The 21,620-nt window shown below is 38.8% G+C and overlaps 1 protein-coding gene across 4 annotated transcripts in view; it reads right to left on the reverse strand.

Annotated features, from left to right (window-relative positions):
• Positions 1-21,620, reverse strand: part of FBXO25 (F-box protein 25) — an 88,822-nt gene that overhangs the window by 47,987 nt on the left and 19,215 nt on the right. For all 4 annotated transcript variants that reach the window (XM_012458695.3, XM_012458692.3, XM_012458694.3 and 1 more), the window contains exons 3-5: positions 5,067-5,170; positions 3,583-3,632; positions 812-904 (exon numbers count right to left, since the gene is read on the reverse strand). In XM_012458695.3, the coding sequence (XP_012314118.1) occupies positions 812-904; positions 3,583-3,632; positions 5,067-5,170 (247 nt within the window). The remainder of the gene's footprint in view (positions 1-811; positions 905-3,582; positions 3,633-5,066; positions 5,171-21,620) is intronic.

A 21,620-nucleotide genomic window follows, 5' to 3' on the forward strand; every position in this document is an offset into this window, starting at 1 on the left:
TAGTTATGTAAGAAGCCCTGGAAATTCCGCTTGTAACCAAACATAACAAATAAAATTATCTGAAGCTTAAAGTTATTTAATTCCCTAATTTTTTTTGTCCTCCTAGTAGCACTTTTAATTGTCTAAAAGCAAGTAAAAGAAACATTTATCCAATGTCTCACAGAACCATTAGAAACACAAAATTAATAGCTTCATAAACTATAGTTTCTATTTTATCCATTACAGAATGAAAGTGCTTAAGCCACATAGTAATTAATCTTTAGACAAAAGCAAACAATAAATGGAATATATGGCTAAGATCCTTTCTTTCTGAATGTAGCCCAAGATAAAAATTTCTTCTAAAAGGGTATCATTAATGCAATAAGGCTTTTGTGGCATTCTATTTTGTATGAAATTCCTGTTTTCTATTAGCTAGTTCTTCCTCTGTGACACAAGTCTCATTCTTTGTGAAAAATGCAAAGCAGAAAACATTTGTGAAATCATCAGGTAAAGATCCCATGACGGTTCTATCACTGACACGGTACAGAGGTACGAGACGCAACCCCCAAAGGACCACCTTATCGCATCCTAAGCAACCACAGAGCCATAGGGCAGGTGAGTGTTTGCCCCCACTGAGGCTTGGCAACCTTTGACACCAATACTGGAGAAATCATCCAATCTCACTGTTTTCTCCTGAACTTGTTCCCTTTTGTTTTTTGATTAACATATAGTAAACAGGCACACCAGCATCTTAAACGTTGTACACTTACAATCTTCAAAACATAGTTGTTCAAAAGAGTCATCAAAGCAGTTTTTGAAACAGAACACTTACTTTGACCACATAATTGAACCTTCGGATATCTTGAATTGCACTTGAGAAATCCAACCGATTAAAAGCTTCTCCCAAGGTGCAATAGCCATGCCTCTGGAAGAGCAACACAGAAGTTAAACTTAGTCAATTAGCCAAAAATAATTGGCAGTTAATGTCAATTAATTGTGCAATTAAAAAAAAAGTTTGGCAAAGGACATTTGTTTTTATTCTGAAGACTAATTTTTGATTTAGATGAGACTATAGTAAAATTATAGCAATGCTAATAATTTAAGCTATTTATGTATAACTGAGACACCATTAAGTGACTTTTTTACTAACCTGCTGAAGTAATGACAAAGACAAATATTTATTAAATATCTTGCTAGTTTATTTTGTTGGTGACAAATTGGGATATGGATGACGTCAAGGCTAAGATAATAAAAAACTGGATATATTCTAGGCTATGCAACTAAAAATACATAAATCATCTTCTCAGCTACATTATAAGGATGTAGGTGTCACAAACACATAGTTGAAACACAGGATTTCTCTGTAGGGGAGGCATGCACTGCCCGAGTTTGAAGTATGACATGGGATTTGTCTCCAGAGCAGGCACGCACTACCCAGGTTGGAAGCACGCTCAACCAAAAGGATCAAGGCTGGGAGAGGCACTTCAGCAGCAGGAAGGCACCAACGAAAACCAGCATCGGGATGGAGAGGGCTGAAGACAAGTGGTGGATGTGACCATGGGCAGCTTTCAGGCTGGGAACACGGATGCCAAGAACTCCAAACACCAAAAAAACTGGTGCTTAGACCCATAGGTCCAAGAAGCAAAGGAAGAAAATGAAACAATTTATCTTCAGTACTGTCAACACTGCTGCTATTCTATCTTAGATGTTTTTCTTCCACGATATACCCTGTATCCTAAATTGGTTTGTATATATTAACACATCAGGTTTCAGGAATCATTTAAAACTCCGTCTTCCTCTTCCATAAATGAAATATTTAAAATCTACAGATCTTCATTTCAAAGTTGTAGAGATAAATAAGATGGAGAACAGTAACAGAAAACATGAGATGATAGATCTTAAATTCTAAACAGGTGATCTGAGATGTCCCAGAGAAAGCAGCTGGAGTCCTTCGTCTCTGATGGCTGATACACTCAGTGGCTCATGCGCTTCTTTGCGCCAATCTCAATTGCCTTAATGTATGCACGACTCTACGAAATACATTCATTTAAAACATCCACATATATTGACTGAGTGCCTGCTATGTGAAAAACATCTTCCTGGGAACTCTAGGGGGAAGGAAAGGCTAATTTCAATATACATTATAATCTGAAATCCATCACAACTGATAATCCTATTTTATTTCTCTCTCTTCATTCTACACAATGGTGCAGCAGGCACTTTCAGAGGTCACCACTCATTTCACGACAGGAAATTAAATCTGATTCACAGAGCAGACCACAAAAGGCATGTCTGGACCTAGAACCACAGCATGTAACCTCGGAAGCCCTGAGACATCAGCCAGCATAGACAAGCAGCAGGCACTTGCTCTATACCAGGTGAGGGTGTGGAGACATGGTGTGGTGCAGGGACACCAGCACCCAGTCCCAGTTCTGGTCCCTCTCAGCCTGGTTAGGTCCTGGTTCCTAGGATTCCAGGGAACATCCCCACAGCCTCACAGTAGGATCCTCTTTTCCTGCATATGCTAGCTTGGATGGGATCCTTTGTTCTGCGATTAGTATGGCAACACAGAGCAGATGACATATTTAGTGGTCTTTCATAAGTGCAAAGTTTTGTTTTTTACAAACTAGGTTAGATTCTGTCCAACAATCTTCTAATGATATATTAGAGTATATAAGGATCTGATTCATTCTATACCCACTAACCATTAATAAATAGATTAGTTTTCTTTCTCAGAATCTAATCCTTCAGTTTCTAGGAAGCTGGACTAGTTTCAGACCATCTATAAACTTTTCTAGAATATTTAACTTACTCTAAAATAACGTATGATAAACAATTGTTCCCTAATTCCCCAACTGTTGCAAAATAAAGCAAATGCAGAGTTTCTAGGACTATAAAAAGAACTCAACTTCCCTGATCCCAGTAAAGAAACAGGAAACAGCTTGAAGCACTCTGGTTTGTCTCATGTCTCATGAAAAAGCTTTAGCCCAACTTGGCCAAAGAAACGAAAAAGAGTTTAAATGGTTCTGCACAAACCCAACCCAACTACTAATTTTGTCTTAGCCACTTTTCACATGGAATGAGGGGCTCACAGATGTCCTAACCTCCAAAACACGTCACAGAGAGGACACACTCCCATCAGCATCAGGGGTTCAAGCTAACACAGAGAAAATGCGTATGATTGAAGGAGTCAATGCTTGTTTTAAATACCCTTACTGCTGACTCAGATATGTATTCAGTTATGTACAGGTAGGCAGGAACCAGACACTGCACACATATACCACATGCCACCACACACCATATATCCCACACACCAATGTGTGCACAAATACACACTAAACCACACACACCATACACACAATACACACCAATATGTGCACAAATACACAGCCACATACCACACGCACATGTAAGCACACACAATAGAGAATCACTTCCTCAAAAGCTCCTCATATGCTATCACCTGTTAGAATGTGAACCACAGATTTGATATTGCAAAAGAAATTTTGTTTTATGCAACTTTATTAATAAATTTATTTAATGTGACTCCATATTCAATAGAAACAATCCAAGATACTCTCTTATTTATAATAGAATACTTACTTCTTTTGTGCTTTCTTTATGGACATAGATCCATTTTTCACGATAAAAACCTAGAATAAAAATTAACTTTGTTTTTAAAATCTGGCGAATCATTTCAAAATGAAGATTTTAAAGGAATTTAAATAATTGGACATGCTAACAAAATTATCTGACTTACTGTATTGACAAGAAATGCTTTTACTTGGTTAAATGGAAACAGAATCGCTTTGTTTCTTAATGTTAGTTTAAGATATGAACAATGATTTCAGATAGTACCAAGTCCTAGTAACTTAGAAGAAAATTAGTATTGTTAATGACTGAAGCCATATGAAGACATAAATGATTATAAAATGCAATTACATTACTAACTTCCTATGTACCCTAATAAAAAGTTCTATTCTTCGATTGCTCTGTATGGTACTCCATAAAAACAAATTTTTCAGATAAATCTTAAAGTTTCAGGAATCACACTAACTGTATTCTCCATGTGACCCTTTCTTCATCATAAAGTAGTCCCTCCATATTCAATTACTCACTGTCAGCTTTGGTCTGAAAACATTAAATGGAAAATTCCAGAAATAAACCATTCGTATGTTTTAAATTGTGCACTCTTCTGGGTGGTGTGAAGAAATCTCACACTGTCCTGCTCTGTCCCGTCTGGGATCCGAATCCTCTTTTTGTCAGGCGAGTCCTACACTACCTGCCCCTTGGTCACTCAGTAGCCATTGTGGTCAGATCAACTGTTGAGGTATCACAGCGTTTGTGTTTAAAGAACCCTTATTGTATTTCATAATGGCCCCAAACACAAGAGGAATGATGCTGGCATGTTGCTATAACTGTTTCATTTGTTTATTAGTTATCCTTGTTAATCTCTTACTGTGAATAATTTATAAATTAAACTTTATTATAAGTGTGTATGTATAGAAAAAAAACCCATAGTACCCATAGGGTTCGGTACTATCCACGGCTTTAGGCATACTGTGGGCGGGGGGGTCTATCCCTCGAGGTAAGGGAGCCTACTATACATTAACACATGCCTTAGTAACTCACGGATGTGCTGCAAGGCAGTGCCATGAAAAATCCCTATGCCCTCTCACAGGTAAGTCCCACCTCCAGCCTTCCCCTGCTGTCATCTAACATCCTAAACTCCAGCTCTGAATGTATCTGTCTCCTGCTCTAAATCTTCAATGACTTCGAAACCACAGTCAGGACACCCCTCAGTTTGGCCTTACTGCTCAAGATTGAGCTGAATTCATGACCATAATTCAGGCATTCAGACACACTTTGTGGGTTTTGCTAGCTCTTGTTTTGTTTTTGCACATCTTATCTACTAAAAATGGCTGAGTTGCAAAAAGTCTTATCACTAAATCAGTAGGCAGTGCTGGATTCTGAGCTGTTATTTACATATCTGTATCACCTTTTATTTCATAAGATAGCATTGTCAGAGTAATTTAGTATTTCAACATAATCAACAAGTAAAATAAAATTAATGAGAATGATCTTACTTTGAGTATTTGTGTCATTTCTAAAATGGTCCTTTTTCCTTTTTTTGGATGCATATTCATGCTCTTCATTATTGAATATTTCTTCATCTTCACTATTTAAGATACTGAAATAAAGATATATTCTATTAAAATATTTTTTCAGGGAGATATTCATTTGGCTTTTCTTTTGTAAAGGATACAAATACTTCAAAGTGACAGATTATGAGCTTGAAATTACAAGGGTAATGCTTAATATATATTTTTTTCATTTTGAGAAATGAGACGTATCCTGGTTCTTTGAGAATATTATACCAGAAAGTGCTGAACATGTTTTACAATCTCTCAAGGGTCTTGATATGCTTAACCAAGGTAGTTTCAAACATCAAAATGCTTTACTAAAACATAGAATTATTTTTAAAACTATAAAAACTCCAGAAAATAAGACTGTAAGAAAATGATGATACCCAATATTGACCAATGACTTGCTGTATCCCTTACCCCATGCTGAGTAATGACTCAACATTTCTGCTTACCCCCATTTTTAAAGGTTAATTATTACTGTACTAAACATTTCTTATTAAGCATCAACCAAATATGCTGTTAACATATTTAACTGGAATCAGGTGAAATAACATGTAAATTTTTACCATTTAAACACATTCAGTTAAGTTTTTCCAATATTTCTTCTTTGTGAAATAAGAAAATCAAATCATAAGGCAATAATTAAACAATGCAAACACCTTTTACTTTTTTAAAAAATTTCTTCTTTATAGTTAAAAAAAACACAACATGTAAATAGTAATTTACATCCTCAAAACTAAAGATGTGTAAAATTTTTATTTTCTATGCACTGATAACAGATTTTCAGTCTAAAGTGAGGAAGGAAGCTCTGTGGAGACAAGCTGGCTGTTGGAGGCATGCAAGAATGATGCTCAAATCCAAGGAACTAAAATTCCTTATTTCCCGGTCATCGTTCTTTGACAAGAAAATTGTACACAAGCCCCTTTCCACTCACCAGTATTCGCTTTTAGTAAAAACAGCTGACTTTGCCAAATGAGTCAATTTCTCACTATCAGAACAGACTTAAACAGCAATGGCAACAGCTGTAAATCATCAAGACAAGCAAAGAGCATTTGAAAAACATACAAACAAATGAACTTTTTGTGGCAGACATTATAACACCAATTTATGGAAATACACTGATGTTCGTATTTTATACTTAGTCTTACACCAGTTTGTCATTGATTGAGATACTGAATGTAAAAGCTGTAGAATCTCAAAGGGCTTCCTTTTTTATTATTATACTTTAAGTTCTGGGGTACATGTGCAGATCTTGCAGGATTGTTACATAGGTATACACAGGCCATGGTGGTTTGCTGCATCCATTCCCCTGTCACCTACATTAGGTATTTCTCCCAATGTTATCCCTCCTGAATCCCCCCAACCCCTGCTATCCCTTCCCTAGTCCCCCCAACCCCCAACAGGCCCCAGAGTGTGATATTCCCTCCCTATGTCCATGTGTTCTCATAATTCAACACCCACTTATGAGTGAGAACATACAGTGTTTGGTTTTCTGTTCTTGTGTCAGTTTGCTGAGAATGATGGTTTCCAGCTTCATCCATGTCCCTGCAAAGGACATGAAATCAACCTTTTTTATGGCTGTACAGTATTCCATGGTGTATATGTGCCACATTTTCTTTGTTCAGTCTATCACTGATAGACATGTGGGTTGGTTCCAAGTCTTTGCTACTGTAAACAGTGCTGCAATGAACATATGTGTGCATGTGTCTTTGCAATAGAACAATTTATAATCCTTTGGGTATATATCCAGTAATGGGATTGCTGGGTCAAATGGAATTTCTATTTCTAGATCCTTGAGGAATTGCTACACTGTCTGTTCCACAATGGTTGAACTAATTTACACTCACACCAACAGTGTAAAAGCATTCCTACTTTTCCACATCCTCTCCAAGCGTCTGTTGTCTCCAGATTTTTTAATGATCGCCATTCTAGCTGGCATTAGATGGCATCTCAATGTGGTTTTGATTTGCATTTTTCTAATGATAAGTGATGATGAGCATTTTTTCATATTTGTTGGCTGCATAAATGTCTTCTTTTGAAAAGCGTCTGTTCATATCCTTTGCCCACTTTTTGATGGGGTTGTTTTTTTTCTGGTATATTTGTTTTAGTTCTTTGTAGATTCTGTATATTAGCCCTTTGTCAGATGGGTAGCTTGTAAAAAATTTTCCCATTCTGTTGGTTGCTGGATCACTCTAATAATTGTTTCTTTTGCTATGCAGAAGCTCTTAAGTTTAATTAGATCCCATTTGTCTATTTTGGCTTTTGTTGCCATTGCTTTTGGTGTTTTAGTCATGAAGTCGTTGCCTATGCCTATGCCCTAAATGGTATTGCCTAGGCTTTCCCCTAGGGTTTTTATGGTGTTAGCTCTTATATTTAAATCTTTAATCCATCATTTGTAGATTCAATGCTATCCTCCATCAAGCTACCATTGACATTCTTCACAGAACTGGAAAAAACCACCTTAAACTTCATACGGAGCCAAAAAAAGAGCCCACATAACCAAGACAATCCTAAGCAAAAAGAACAAAGCTGGACGCATCACGCTATCTGACTTCCAACTATACAAGGTTACAGTAATCAAAACAGCATGGTACTGGTACCAAAACAGAGAGATAGACTAATGGAACAGAACAGAGGCCTTGGAAGCAATGCCACACATCTACAACCATCTGATTTTTGACAAACCCGACAAAAACAAGCAATGGGGAAAGGATTCCCTGCTTAATAAATAGTGTTGGGAAAACTGGCTAGGAATGTGCAGAAAGCTGAAACTGGACCCTTTCGTTACACCTTATACAAAAATTAACTCTAAAAGGGCTTTTCTAATGAAAATTACAAACATATCAAAGGAAAAGCACAAATATACTGTTTTCCAGAAACAGTGTCACAGAAACAAAGACAGAATATGGAAGGAGAGAGGACTGCTGACTAATCTCATCTGTACAGGGAGAAGAACATTCCATGGAGCTTAGTTCTAACATGAGTGTGGAACAGAAAAGCAAGGTGAACCTAGGGACATCCCATGGACACACTGAGCTGGAACCAACTCTGCCTATGGGTGGTGGGGCCAGGTTCAGATGCTTGCAGTAGCTGCATTCTTCTGTGAATCTGAGCCTAGATGGTGTTGGCTGTGGCTCCCTGAGGGCTACCCACACTGTGGATTCTGCAGTTGGAGGTGATCTTCTTAGTTACTGCTGGGACACATCCTGGGCCCACGTGGGCAGTGGTAGGGCTCAAAGCACTTCAGTGTTAGGGCCTTGGGAGTCTATGTCAGACTTGAGGACCTAGCATGGGCTCACAAATGACAACCAAGGGAAAATGGCTACTTTAGAAAAACCAGTAACTAGGCTACTTTTACAAAGTATTTTAAATATGGGGAAAAAGCTATTATTTTTTGGTTGTGGGTCTTATACTGTCAGGTAAACAAAAATGTACAAGAAGAGAAGAAAGATGAATGCTTCTGAAATTTAAATTCAACATATTAAAATGTTAATAAAGGAATATTTAGTGCATAGAGCTTTCCAATCTGCATGTATCAACTACGATTCATAGCAATCGACTACATTTCATAGCAAACATGTTCTCTTTTTATAACCTTTGTTTCATAAGCAAGACAAACATTACCTACTCTGACTTAAAAACAAGGGGACTGGCCCAACAACTTTATTAAAAAGTATCAAAAAACTTCAATAGACACCTCTCCCAAGAAGCGATACAATAGCCAACAAGCCCATGAAAAGATGCTCCACATCAAAAATAGGGAAATGCAAATTAACACTACAATGAGATACCACCTCACACTCATTATGAGGCTACCGGCAAATTTTAAAAAAGAAAGTAACAAGTGCTGACAGGGTTGTAGAGAAAATGGACCCCTTGTACAGTGTTGGTGGAAACGGAAGATGGTATAGCCACTACAGTAAACGGCATGGAGGTTCTTTGAAAAATTAAACATAGAATTACCATATGATCCAACAATTCCACTTCTGGGTTTTATTCAAAAGAACTGAAAACAGAGAATGGAAGAGATACTTGTATACCCACTTTCACAGCAGTATTAGTTGTAACAGCTAAACATGGAAGCAACCCACATGTCCATCAGTGGATGAATGGATAAACAAAATGTGGTGTACACTATACACAATATGGAATATTATTCATTCTGAAAAAGGAAATGCTGACACATGCTACAACAGGGCTGAAACTTGAGGACATCATGCTCAGTGAGATAAGACAGTCACAAAAGGACACATACTGTCTGATTCGACTTATAGGAGGTACTCAGAAAAGTCAAATAATATAGACAGAAAGTAGAAAGGCAGTTACCAGGTCCAGGGGTGCTGGAGAAAGAAGAGTTAGTGTTTAATTGGGACAGAGTTTCAGTCTGGGAAGATGCAACAGTTCTAGAGATGGATGGTGGTTATGGTTGCACAACAATGTGAATATACTTAACACCACTGAACCGTACATTTAAAAATGGTTATGATGGCAATTTTGTGTTATGTGTATTTTGTTGTAATTAAAGATAAGAGACAGCGTGTAAGAGAGGAGAGGAAGCAGCAGCTTGTCTTGTTCATGCTGTCTGAGGTACATGTCTGAGGGATGGTGTGGAGGTCAGAAAGTGTTAAAAACAAAGAAAAGAACCTCATACAACACAAGCTGAAAATACACGGCACAAAGGCACCTGTAAGGCACACAGAGTTTCCATAAACTTAAAACATGTCCGAATGACGGAGCTAACAGCCCTTAACTCCCCACACTCAGGCTGCACCACAGCAATGTCATCCCCTTGCTTGTAAACATGCCTCAAAGGCATGAAATCCCAAGTTTCCTCTGACAAACCCAAGGACAGTGCATGACTCTTCCAAGTTCCTTTCCATTCAAGAAAAGGAAGAGAGGAAGAATAAAGAATCAACAAAACAACTCCAAACAGAAGTAAACTAGAGCCAAGAACAGAACTGTTTCTCATAATTAAACCCAAATTTCTATAAATTATAATCCTCATTCTAGTTATGACCTATAATAAGATTTGCATTTTCTTCTGATGGTATTTTCCTGAAGAGATGGATAATATGGTCTTAATCTTCATCTCTCAGACCACTCTAGGGTTCTAAGCACAGGCTTCACAGAAATGTGCTGGTAAGGGCCATCACCTTGAAATCATTTCCACACAAGTCTAGGAAAATAAGACAGGCTGGAGGGTAAGCCTCCAGTTTATAAAACTGCTAATCAAGGGCATCAGTTCTTAACTATATTGCTGTAAGATATGTCACAAAACTTTCGTTACCAGTAAGAAAAATTACCAACACTTGTGAATGATTTCAGTTTTAATAATTATAAAAGTACATTTTCTATAAAATGTTTAGTATTTGATTGGAAATGAATCCAGTATAACATGACTCATAGAGATACAGCATTCCCATCCTCATTTCTTATTAATTTTGAGAAATTTTAAAAATACAGAAAAGTACAAAAAATAAGACAAGATATCCATATACCACAATCCAAAATCGATCAGTATCTATCTTCTTATATTTACTTGAAGTCCTTTTAAAAAGAAGTGGATGTTTATATAAAAAGTTGAAGTCCCCTTTAACCAATACCCACCCCACCTCCCACACTCATTACCTTCCCTACCACTGTCCACAAGGGCCCAGGAAGTATCCCAGCAGTGCCCAAGAAGGTCACCTCCACTTGTGGAATCCACAGTGTGGGTAGCCCCCAGGGAGCCACAGCCAACACCAACTAAAATGTGATCATTTCACCAAAACCAAAACAAAGTGGAACAAACCCTCAAACACAGTCGTTAATGAATAATTATCACTCTGACCTCCTTTGACATTTCCTTTGGATCAGTTTGGCTGTACCTCTTCTGTCAAGCAGGAACTAGACTACATTTTGGTCAGCTCCTCCCCAGAGGGGAACTATAATCTCTGCTCTAACAATCTCAATTATTAAGTTAGACTCTGTTCATCAATGGCTACCTATTAAACTTAGCTTTATCCATACATTTTTCCGATCTGGTTGGATTATTTTCTCCTGGTAGGCAAATGTTGACATTCATTTTCCTGATATAAAGCTACTTTCATATCAGTGTATTATTAGTCTCTAATAAAAAGATAATCCAGAAAAAAAGTCCAGTTAATTTTATATAAGTTTAAAAATAAGATGTGAAAACTATTTTTAGGATTAACATTTCCTTCCTAAATATCTAACATGACACACTTAAGGACTTAAGGACTCTTTTTTTTCTTTTTTTTTTGAGACGGAGTTTCGCTCTTGTTACCCAGGCTGGAGTGCAATGGTGTGATCTCGTCTCACTGTAACCTCCGCCTCCTGGGTTCAGGCAATTCTCCTGCCTTGGTCTCCCGAGTAGCTGGGACTACAGGCATGCGCCACCGTGCCCAGCTAATTTTTTGTATTTTTAGTAGAGATGGGGTTTCACCATGTTGACCAGGATGGTCTCGATCTCTTGACCTCGTGATCCACCCAACTCGGCCTCCCGAAGTGCTGGGATTACAGGACACTTAAGGACTCTTAACACACTTTGTTACATGAAGGGAGCAGCAGAGCAGAGGGCAACAAGAGCACCAAGGCCAGGTGGAGCCACAGTCAATGCAGGCCCATCTCACTCCGCAGGGAGAAGCAAATGCACTGTGCACAGTGTGCAATTTGGCAGGAGGGAAACGACGTCTTAAAGAGAAGGGCTATGCCAGGAAGTCCACCAGATGAGGCTGCAAACCCATCAAAGGGCATCAGACAGCTCTGTGCACAGGGTACACAGAGCAATGCCTCCCACATCCTATGACTTCCTGCATGTGCAACTGGGACCACCACACCCCCTACCTGCAACATCTTACCTGAAAAGAAAAAATCTCAGCCACCTCATGACTAGGGTAGTCACGTGGCTTCCAGTTATATAAATTTCTCCCCCTTAAGAATGCATGTCTATAAAATGAGAAATGAAACTGGACTTGTGAGTGGTTTCGTAGCAGGGATTTTAGGTCCAGAATGGAATAGGTTCAATAACATATTTAAGATATTCAAGGGAAATAAATGTGAGGCAAAGATTTAACATCTAAACAGTGACCATCAGAGTAAAAGCCACACATATTTTTATGAATACACACAAACACAGGAAGTATAGTGACAAGGAGCTGAGGGAGGATCCACTAAAGAATGAACTCTGGAAACCAAAATGACTAGAGGCAGAGACAAAGGCAGGGCTGCCAGGTGGTCTGTATTTATTTCTGGAACTGCTGGCACATGATGGCGACAAAAGTGCAGCATGCCATGGTTACCAGCTCAGACAATACAGACAAAGAACCACCAGAGAAGTGGTAGGGATGGGGAGAGGATGTGCAGGGGCCAGCTGGGAGTGGGGGAGTGGGGGAGTGGGGCATCATCTAACTGCAGTATCAGGTACTGTGGAGAGCCAACCAAAGAAACTAAGGGTTTGCCATAAAGGCAGTAGTGTAAAAGTGAAAAGAAAAACAAAAAAAAAAAAAAAAAAAAAAAAAAGAGGAAGAAAGCCTTCCTAAATACCAAAAGGGTAAAAGCAAATAAAATAGAACAAGGTGGTTCCTTGTTAACTGTGATGTAAAAAATGGGCTTGGCTCACCTATTAAACGGAAAACAATCTAGATTGGCTCACAAAGCAAAATCAAGCAACATACTGCATATAAGATATACAGCTATAAAAAGGCTGGGAAAATATATATAGAATTTATGGGACCCAGAAAACAATTGTCACAGGAAACTTTGCCAGCATTAAATACCTATATCAACACAAATTTAAACAATAAAAAACATACAACTGAAAAAGCCAGAAAAAGAATAAGTGAACCAACAAAAGGAGGGAATTATTACAAATAAAAGCAGGTACTATTAAATAGAAAAAGAAGAGAACTAAGAAGTAAATCCAAAAGGTTGCTCTCAAAAGAAAATCATCAACCAAAACAAACCACTAGGTATCTGATTAGAAAAAAAGAAGAAGAAATTTACAAGTGCTAAAGATAAGAAAAAGAAAGGGATGAGAGAGATCCAAGATGGCTGATCACTAGCAGCTTGGGCTCGTAGTTCCCAGTGAAAGCGCAGAGAACGAGAGGACGCCACACTTTCAGACGAATATTTGTTGCTCACGGACCAGGAGATTCCCAGCAGAGGAGCCCCACGTGTCGCCAGGGCGACTCTTGTGGCCGGCGCGGTGGTTTTGTTGGTGGCTTAGCGCACCAGTTTTTGGTGCAGAGTCCGGAGATTCCCGGGCAGAAAAGCCCCATCAATCTTAACACCGCTGTTTTGGCCGGCGCAGTGGATTGCTCAGATTTCGGCGCTGGGAATCAACAAGTTGGACGTCTGCTCAGAGACCTAGTTAGAAAGTCGGTAATTACAAAGACGACAGACGGATAAATATATAATGAAGGGAAGAAATCAGCGTAAAAAGGCAGAGAATACTCAAAATCAGAATGCCTCTCCCTCTACAGGGGATCGCAATTCCTCATCAGTAACGGAACAAGGCTTAATAGATTACACGTGTGTTCCAATAACAGAAGCAGGTTTCAAAACGTGGGTGATAAGAAACTTCTGTGAATTAAAAGAACTTGTTCTAACCCAATGCAAAGAAACTAAGAACCTTGAAAAAAGGTTGGACGAAATGTTAATGAGAATGGACAAGATAGAGAGGAATATAAGTGAATTGATGGAGCTGAAAAACACAACACGAGAACTTCGCGAAGTATGCACAAGTTTAAACAGTCGAATTGATCAAGTAGAAGAAAGGATATCATAAGTCGAGAACCAGCTCAGTGAAATGAAACGAGAAGACAAGAATGCAGAAAAAAGGATGAAAAGGAATGAGCAAAGTCTCCAGGAAATATGGGACTATGTGAAAAGACCTAATTTACGTTTGATAGGAGTACCTGAATGTGATGAAGAGAATGAATCCAAGTTGGAAAATACTCTTCAGGATATCATTCAGGAAAGCTTTCCCAACCTGGCAAGGCAGGGTAATATTCAACTCCAGGTAATACAGAGAACACCACAAAGATATTCTTCAAGAAGACCAACCCCAAGGCACATAATTGCCAGATTTACTAGGGTTGAAATGAAGGAGAAAATACTAAGGGCAGCTAGAGAGAAAGGTCAGGTTACCCATAAAGGGAAACCTATCAGACTTACAGCAGATCTCTCAGCAGAAACCCTACAAGCCAGAAAAGAGTGAGACCAATATTTAACATCCTTAAAGAAAAGAACTTTCAACTCAGAATTTCCTATCCAGCCAAACTAAGCTTTATGAGCGAAGGAAAAATTAAATCCTTTGCGAACAAACAAGTACTTAGAGAGTTCACCACCACCAGGCCTGCTTTACAAGAGCTTCTGAAAGAAGCACTATACATATAAAGGAACAACCAATATCAGCCTTTCCAAAAATATATCAAAAAGAAAAGAACATTAAAACAATGAAAAATTTACACTAACTAATGGGCAAAACAGCCAGCTAGCATCAAATGCCAGTATTAAAGTTATATATACTCTAATTGGATAAAAAGTCAAAACCCATTGGTATGCTGCATCCAGACCCATCTCACATGCAATGATACACAAAGACTCAAAACAAAGAGAAGGAGGAAGATTTATCAACCAATCAGAGAGTAAAAATAAACAAATAAATAAAAAGCAGGAGATGCAATTCTCGCCTCTGATAAAGTAGACTTTAAAGCAACAAAGAGCAAAAGAGGCAAAGAAGGACATTACATAATGGCAAAAGGATCCATGTAACAAGAAGAGCTAACGATTTTATAGATCAACGAGACAGAAAATTAACAAGGACATCCAGGACTTGAACTCAGACCCGGAACAAGTAAACTTAATAAACATTTATAAAACTCTCCACTTCAAACACATAAAACATACATTACCACCTCACACCTATTCCATAAGTGACTACATAATTGGAAGTAAATCACTCCTCAGTAATCGCATAGCATTTCATAGGTTTAAATGAAATATTGGTTGGCTGCTCGTTTGTTATTTTCTTCCCTTATTCCTTCCTGTTTACATCAAGTATAATTATTGGCATAAAAGAGGTTTTCAATATCCATTACTAAACTGCATTCTAGCCTGGGCAAGAAAGCAATATTCCCATTCTCTCTCTCTCTTTCTCTTCCTTTTTCCTCCTCTTCTTTATTCTTTTTCTTTCTTTCTTTCAAAAAAAAAAAAAAAGGAAAAAGAAAAAGGGATAGAGAGAAAAACGTAGATTTAAATAGACTTTAAAAATATATCAAATTTTAAGAATAAAACAACACTAAACTATAGTGTTTAAGGATATACACTTGGTGATAAAACTATAAAGATTAGGGAAATGATTACCATAGAGTTTGGTAAGCGGTTACTTTTGGGGGGAGGAAGTGGGTTATAACAGAAATGGGACATGTAGGGGCCTTCTGGGATGACTGATAAAAGTTCTATTCCTTGACCTAGGTATGGTTACAAGGATATTTGCTTTATAAAAATGAAGAAAAGCATTAAAAAAATCATTACAGATCACTTTATAAAAGTCTTTGCAAATAAGTTAGAAGTATATGAAACATAATTTAAAAAATTTAATGCTTTCCAATACAAAATCAGTTTTTTTCTTTAGAACTAGAGAAGTTAATTGTAAAGTATGTTTACGAAGAACAAGAAACTATTCTAAAATTCATATGGAGTGAAAAAAGAGCCCAAATAGCCAAAGCACTCCTAAGCAAAAAGAACTAGGCCAGAGGCATCACACTACCCAACTTCAAACTATACTATAAAGCCCCAGTAATCAAAACAGCTTCTGTACTGGTACAAAAACAGACACATAGACTAATGAACAGAACAGAACAGAAAACTCAGAAACAAAGCCTCATGCCTACAACCATCTGATCTGCTACAAGGCCAACAAAAACAGCAGTGGAAAAAGACCATCCTATTCAATATATGGTGCTAGAATAACTGGCTAGCCATATATTAGAATATTGAAGCCAGACCCCTACCTTTCACCACATACAAAAATTAACTCAAAATTTATTAAAGATTTAAATGTAAGACCTCAAACTGTAAAATCCTGGAAGACAACCTAGGAAATACTCTTCCTGACATCAGCTTTTGCAAAGAATTTTTGGCTAAGTTACCAAAAACAACTGCAACAAAAACAAAAATTGGCAAGTGGAACTTAAACTAAAGAGCTTCTGCACAGCAAGAGAAACTATTGACATAGAATACAGACAACCTATAGAATGAGAGAACATATTTGCAAACTATGCATCTGACAAGGGCCTAATATCCAGAATCTATAGGGAACTTAATATGCAAAAAAACAAACGACCCCATTAAAAAATGGGCAAAGGACATGAACAGACACTTCCCAAAGAAGATACACAAGTGGTCAAAAAACATGAAAAAGCCTCAGTACCATACAGCATCAGAGAAATGCAAATCAAAACCACAATGATATCATCTCACAATAGTAAGAATGGCCATTACTAAAAAGTCAAAAGGCAACAGATGGTGGCTAGGCTGAGGAGAAAAGGGAATGCTTATACACTGTTGGTGGGAATGTAAATTAGTACAGCCACTGTGGAAAGTACTCTAGAGATTTCTCAAAGAACTTAAAATAGAACTACCATTCTGCTCAGCAACCCCATTACTGGGTATATATCCAAAAGAAAATAAATTATTCCACCAAAAGACACATGCATGCATATGTTCATTGTTGCACTACTAAGAATAGCAAAGATATATCCATCAATAGTAGATGGGATAAAGAAATCAACCTAGGTGCCCATCAATGGTAGACAGGATAAAGAAAATGTGAAATATATCACGAAATACTACACAGCCATAAACAAAGAATAAAGTCACATCCTTTGCAGTAACATGGATAAAGCTGAACATAATCCTTAGCAAAATAATGCAGAAACAGAAAACCAAATACCACACTCTCACTTACAAATGGGAGCTAAACATTGAGCACACATGGATACAAATATGGGAACAGACACTGGGGATTGCTAGAAGGTGGAGGGAGTGGGGGTGGGTTAGAAAAAAACTACCTATTGGGTAGTTTTGGGTACTATGCTAATTAGATAAGATCTGTACTCCAAACCCAGCCTCATGCAATGTTTCCATGTAACAAATCTGCACATGGACGCTCTGTATCTAAAATAAAAGGTGAAGAAGAACCAGTAAGCACAAATAACCAGACAACTCTGAGTAAGAACTACAATGGTGAAGACTCTAGCCCCAGCTGACATTAAAACACAGTGTAAAGCCTCTCTTATTTACATTAGTGTGATGAGGGAAGTCCAGGAAAACAGACAGAATACCCCATAGTCCCAACGGCCCATGGAAATTTAGTATGGGAAAAGGAGATCTCAACATAGCAGGGAAGGGACTTTTCAGTTAGTGCTGCAGTAACTGGACAGCTACTGCACAAAGACACAACCAGATTTGTTCCTCACATCACACTCCAAGATAAATTCCAAATGGAGCAGAAGTTCTCTTCTCTCTCTCCTGAGGCATAATTTATATACAGCAGAACAGACTTTTAAGTACAGTTCAAGGAGTCCTGACCTGTGTACCTCCTGTAACACATACCCAGCCAAGACACCATAGAAAACTCCATAAAGCTATTAAGTCAATCACCAGGGAGGCTCTCAACTCTGCCTCTTATTGGGAGCTAAGAGGTGAGCCACGATTGCGAGCCCTGTGCTAAAGCAGGCCCCAGACGTGACTGACAGTACAGTCAGACTATGTGATGTCTCTGGCTTGCCTGTTAGTTTTCTTAGTGATGATATAAAAAGACTTTTAAAGACGATTTTAGACTTGCACAAGAGTTGCAGAGGCAGGACACACAGTGTCCCCAAGTCTCCACCCAGCTTCATGCAGCCACAGAACAAGGATCAACACCGTAAGATGAACTCTGGCATGGTACTCCCAGCACAATCACAGGCTTTGTTGTTTCGCCAGGCCGCCCACCAGAGCCCGTCTGCTCCCAGGCCCGGTCCAGAATCCACACTGTGCTTAGCTAACAGACTTCCATGGCCCCCTCATGCCAAAACAGTTTGTAGTCTCCTCTCCTCTTTCATCACCTTGAAGAGTACTGGTCAATTATTTTGTAGAAAATCCTTCAACTTGGGTTTGTCTGCTGTTTTTTCCTGATGCAACTTAGGGAAAACCACCACAGGTTATGTGCCATTCACACAGCACCACACCACGAGTACCTGCTGCCAATACGATGTCACCTTTGAGCTCTTGGTTGGGGCAGTGTCTGCCAGGTTTCTCCACTGTAAAGTTATTGTTCCCTTTGTAATGAATAGCTATGTGGGGGGAGACTTGGCAGATATTCTATTTCTCCTAATTCTTTCACCTATTAGAAAGATTTCACCTTGATGCATCTGTCAAGAGACTGTGCTTACAACAATTACTGTGATTTTCTATTTCCCTTATTCCTTCTAAATTTATTAACTGGAATTCTCCTGCAAGTAAGAACTGTTCCTTATTCCTCGCTTACACATTCAGTTCTGTATTGATATCAGCCTAAATGCTTGGATATTTCTTTTCTTCCTTAGGTTATAATCCATTACTACTGTTGTTTATCCTATGGCTCCAACTGCTCCAGCTTTAGCCATTGGAGCATTTTTTGGTGGGCATCTGCCCTTCTGACATCTGACAGGCTCCCCTTGCTCACCTTTCATCTGCCCTACCCCAGCCCTGGAACCAACCCCTTTCCTGAGGAGCTCCCAGAATTCACCATCTCAGGCTGGCTCTGGTCACTGATGCAGGTGTCACTGCTCTAAGGCTCTCTGTGGACAGAGCCAGGAAACAGATGTTATACTAACTCACACACACACATAGACCCAACAACCTCTCTCTCTGAAGAAACCAACAACCCTAGTTCATGCTGACACCTCCATCCCTGATCCAGAACCACAGGATAACTCTAGGACCATCCTTCCTTATTTGTAACTTCTTCCTAGAATGCATACAATTTTGAGATTGCTAACCCATGCCCCTATGAGAAACAAGTGCACCAACTAGAGGCTTTGTCTTTAGCCTTACAGCATCCTGTCAAAACACTGTTTTCCAAAGTTACTGATAGGTCAGCTAATTCCACACCCATTTCACTATGGTTATCGTAGCAGTCCCCAGCCTTTTTGGCACCAAGGACCAGTTTCTTGGAAGATAGTTCTTCCACAGACTGGGGCAGGAAGAGGGGATGGTTTCGGAATGAAACTGTGCTACCTCACACAGTTTCACCTCAGGCATTAGATTCTCAAAAGGAGTGTGCAACCTAGATCACTCACATGCACAGTTCACAATAGGGTTCACGCTCCTATAAGAATCTAACACTGCTGCTGACCTGACAGGAGCTGGAGCTCAGGCAGTAATGCTCGCATGCCCACTGCTCACCTCCTGCTCTGTGGCCCAGCTTCTAACAGGCTATGGACTGGTACTGATCCATGGCCTTGTAAAATCAACATCCCTGTTGATTCTAGTGAACTTTTGTGGAAATGCACAGTTCTATGGGTTTTGACAAGTACATAGTCAAATCTATAACAGTCCCATCACTCCCAAAACTGCCTCTCACTCTCTCCTTGTAATCAACTCTTTTTCCCCAACTCTTAACATCTGGCAACAACTGATTTCTTCTTCACCCCTATGGCTGTGCTTTTTCTAAAGCGTTCTTTAAATAAAATCATAGACTTTGGAAGCCTTTTGGGTTCGGTTTCTTTCACTAATCAAAACGAATTTAAGATTCATCCACATTGTTGTGCGAATCAACCATTTGTTCCTTTTGACTTTTGAGTGGTATTCTGCTGTAGAGATGTTACCACAATTTGTTTATTCACTTACCAGTTGAAGGACATCTGGTTTTGAGTGTTGGCAATTACTGAATAAAACTCTACTAACATTCACATGCAGGTTTTGTGTGAGCATGAATTTTCACTTTCCTTAGGTAAACACCTAGGAGTGAGACTGCTGGGTCCTAAGGCAGCGTAACAAAGCAAGAAGCTCCCACCCTATTTTCCAGAGTGGCTATGCCATTCTGCATTCCCAGTAACAGGGTTGGAGAACATATTCCTGTTAGCACTTAGTACTGTCCTTGCCAGCACTGGAATGCTTTGTGGTTGTTCTTTCATCTTAGCTACTGATGTAGGCCTGTGCTGGTATCTTATGAGGAAGGTGCACAGGATTCTGAATCACCTAGGCCCAATGTGGCAGTCTCATTCCCCAGAACATACTGTCATATTTCTAGCTGGTCAGCTGCTTGCCTCAAATGGTACTGTGGCCTCAGACTAGTTGCAGTGTTTACCTTCTGGATTGCTTGCATTTGTTTCCCTAACAACAAATTATGTTGGGCATCACATGTCTATTTTTCTCTGCTTATTTGCACGTGCTTCTTTGCAATCCATGCAAGTTGTTTGGTGAAGTATAGGTTCACCAAACCTATTGCCCAATTTTTTATTGGGTTGTTTTCTTATTGTTGAGTTTTAAGTGTTCTTTATGTATTCTGGCTACTAACCCTTTATCAGACATGTGACTTGCAAATGTTTGAGAGTAGAATTTTAAAATTTTGATAAAATGCAAATTATTGATTTTTTTCTTTTCTGGATTGTGCTTTTGGTATCATATCTAAAAAGTCTGCCCAAGATCATGCAGACTTTCTTTTGTGTTTCTTCCATAAGTTTTACAGTTTTACATTTAGGTGTATGATCCATTTTGAGTTGATTTTTGTATATACAGTGTGAGCTGTATAGGTAAACATTTTTTTTTTTTCCTGCATATACACATCTAGTTTTCTAGCACCATTTATTGACAAGATTACATTTTCTCCATGAATATATTAAGAAGTAACTTTACACCTCTTTCAAAAATAAACCAACCACATTAGTATGGACTTATCTGAGTTCCTTTATTCTATTCCACTGACAAGTGTATCTATCTTTTTGCCATTACCACATGCCACACTCTCTTGATTGTGGTGGTTTTATACTTTATAGTAAATCTTGTTCTTTTTTCTTTTCCTTTTTTTGTTTTTTTTGAGAAGGAGTCTCACTCTTGTTGCCCAGGCTGTAGTGCAATGACACGATCTCAGTCCACTGCAACCTCAGCCTCCCAGGTTGAAGTGATTCTCCTGAGTCAGCTTCCTGAGTAGCTGGGATTACAAGCATCTATCACCACGCCTGGCTAATTTTTTTGGTATTTTTAGTAGAGACGAAGTTTCACAATATTGGCCAGGCTAGTCTTGAACTTCTGACTTCAGCTGATCCACCCACCCTGGCCTTTTTGAAGAGGGAGACCCAGGCTTCTCAGATCAACTTCCCTTTTGACTATCATGCTGCATTTCAATAGAAGAAAAGGTTGACTGACTGGCACCTCCGGTTTTACCTGCCTATAGGTGACAGGCTAGGCCTTGGGGAAACTCTGCAGAAGGCACTATTTTTACTTAAAACAAGATCAAACCAG

The sequence above is a fragment of the Aotus nancymaae genome, unplaced genomic scaffold, assembly GCF_030222135.1.
Source record: "Aotus nancymaae isolate 86718 unplaced genomic scaffold, 86718_ANA_hifiasm-v0.15.2.pri h1tg000090l, whole genome shotgun sequence".
NCBI classification, from domain to species: Eukaryota; Metazoa; Chordata; class Mammalia; order Primates; family Aotidae; genus Aotus; species Aotus nancymaae.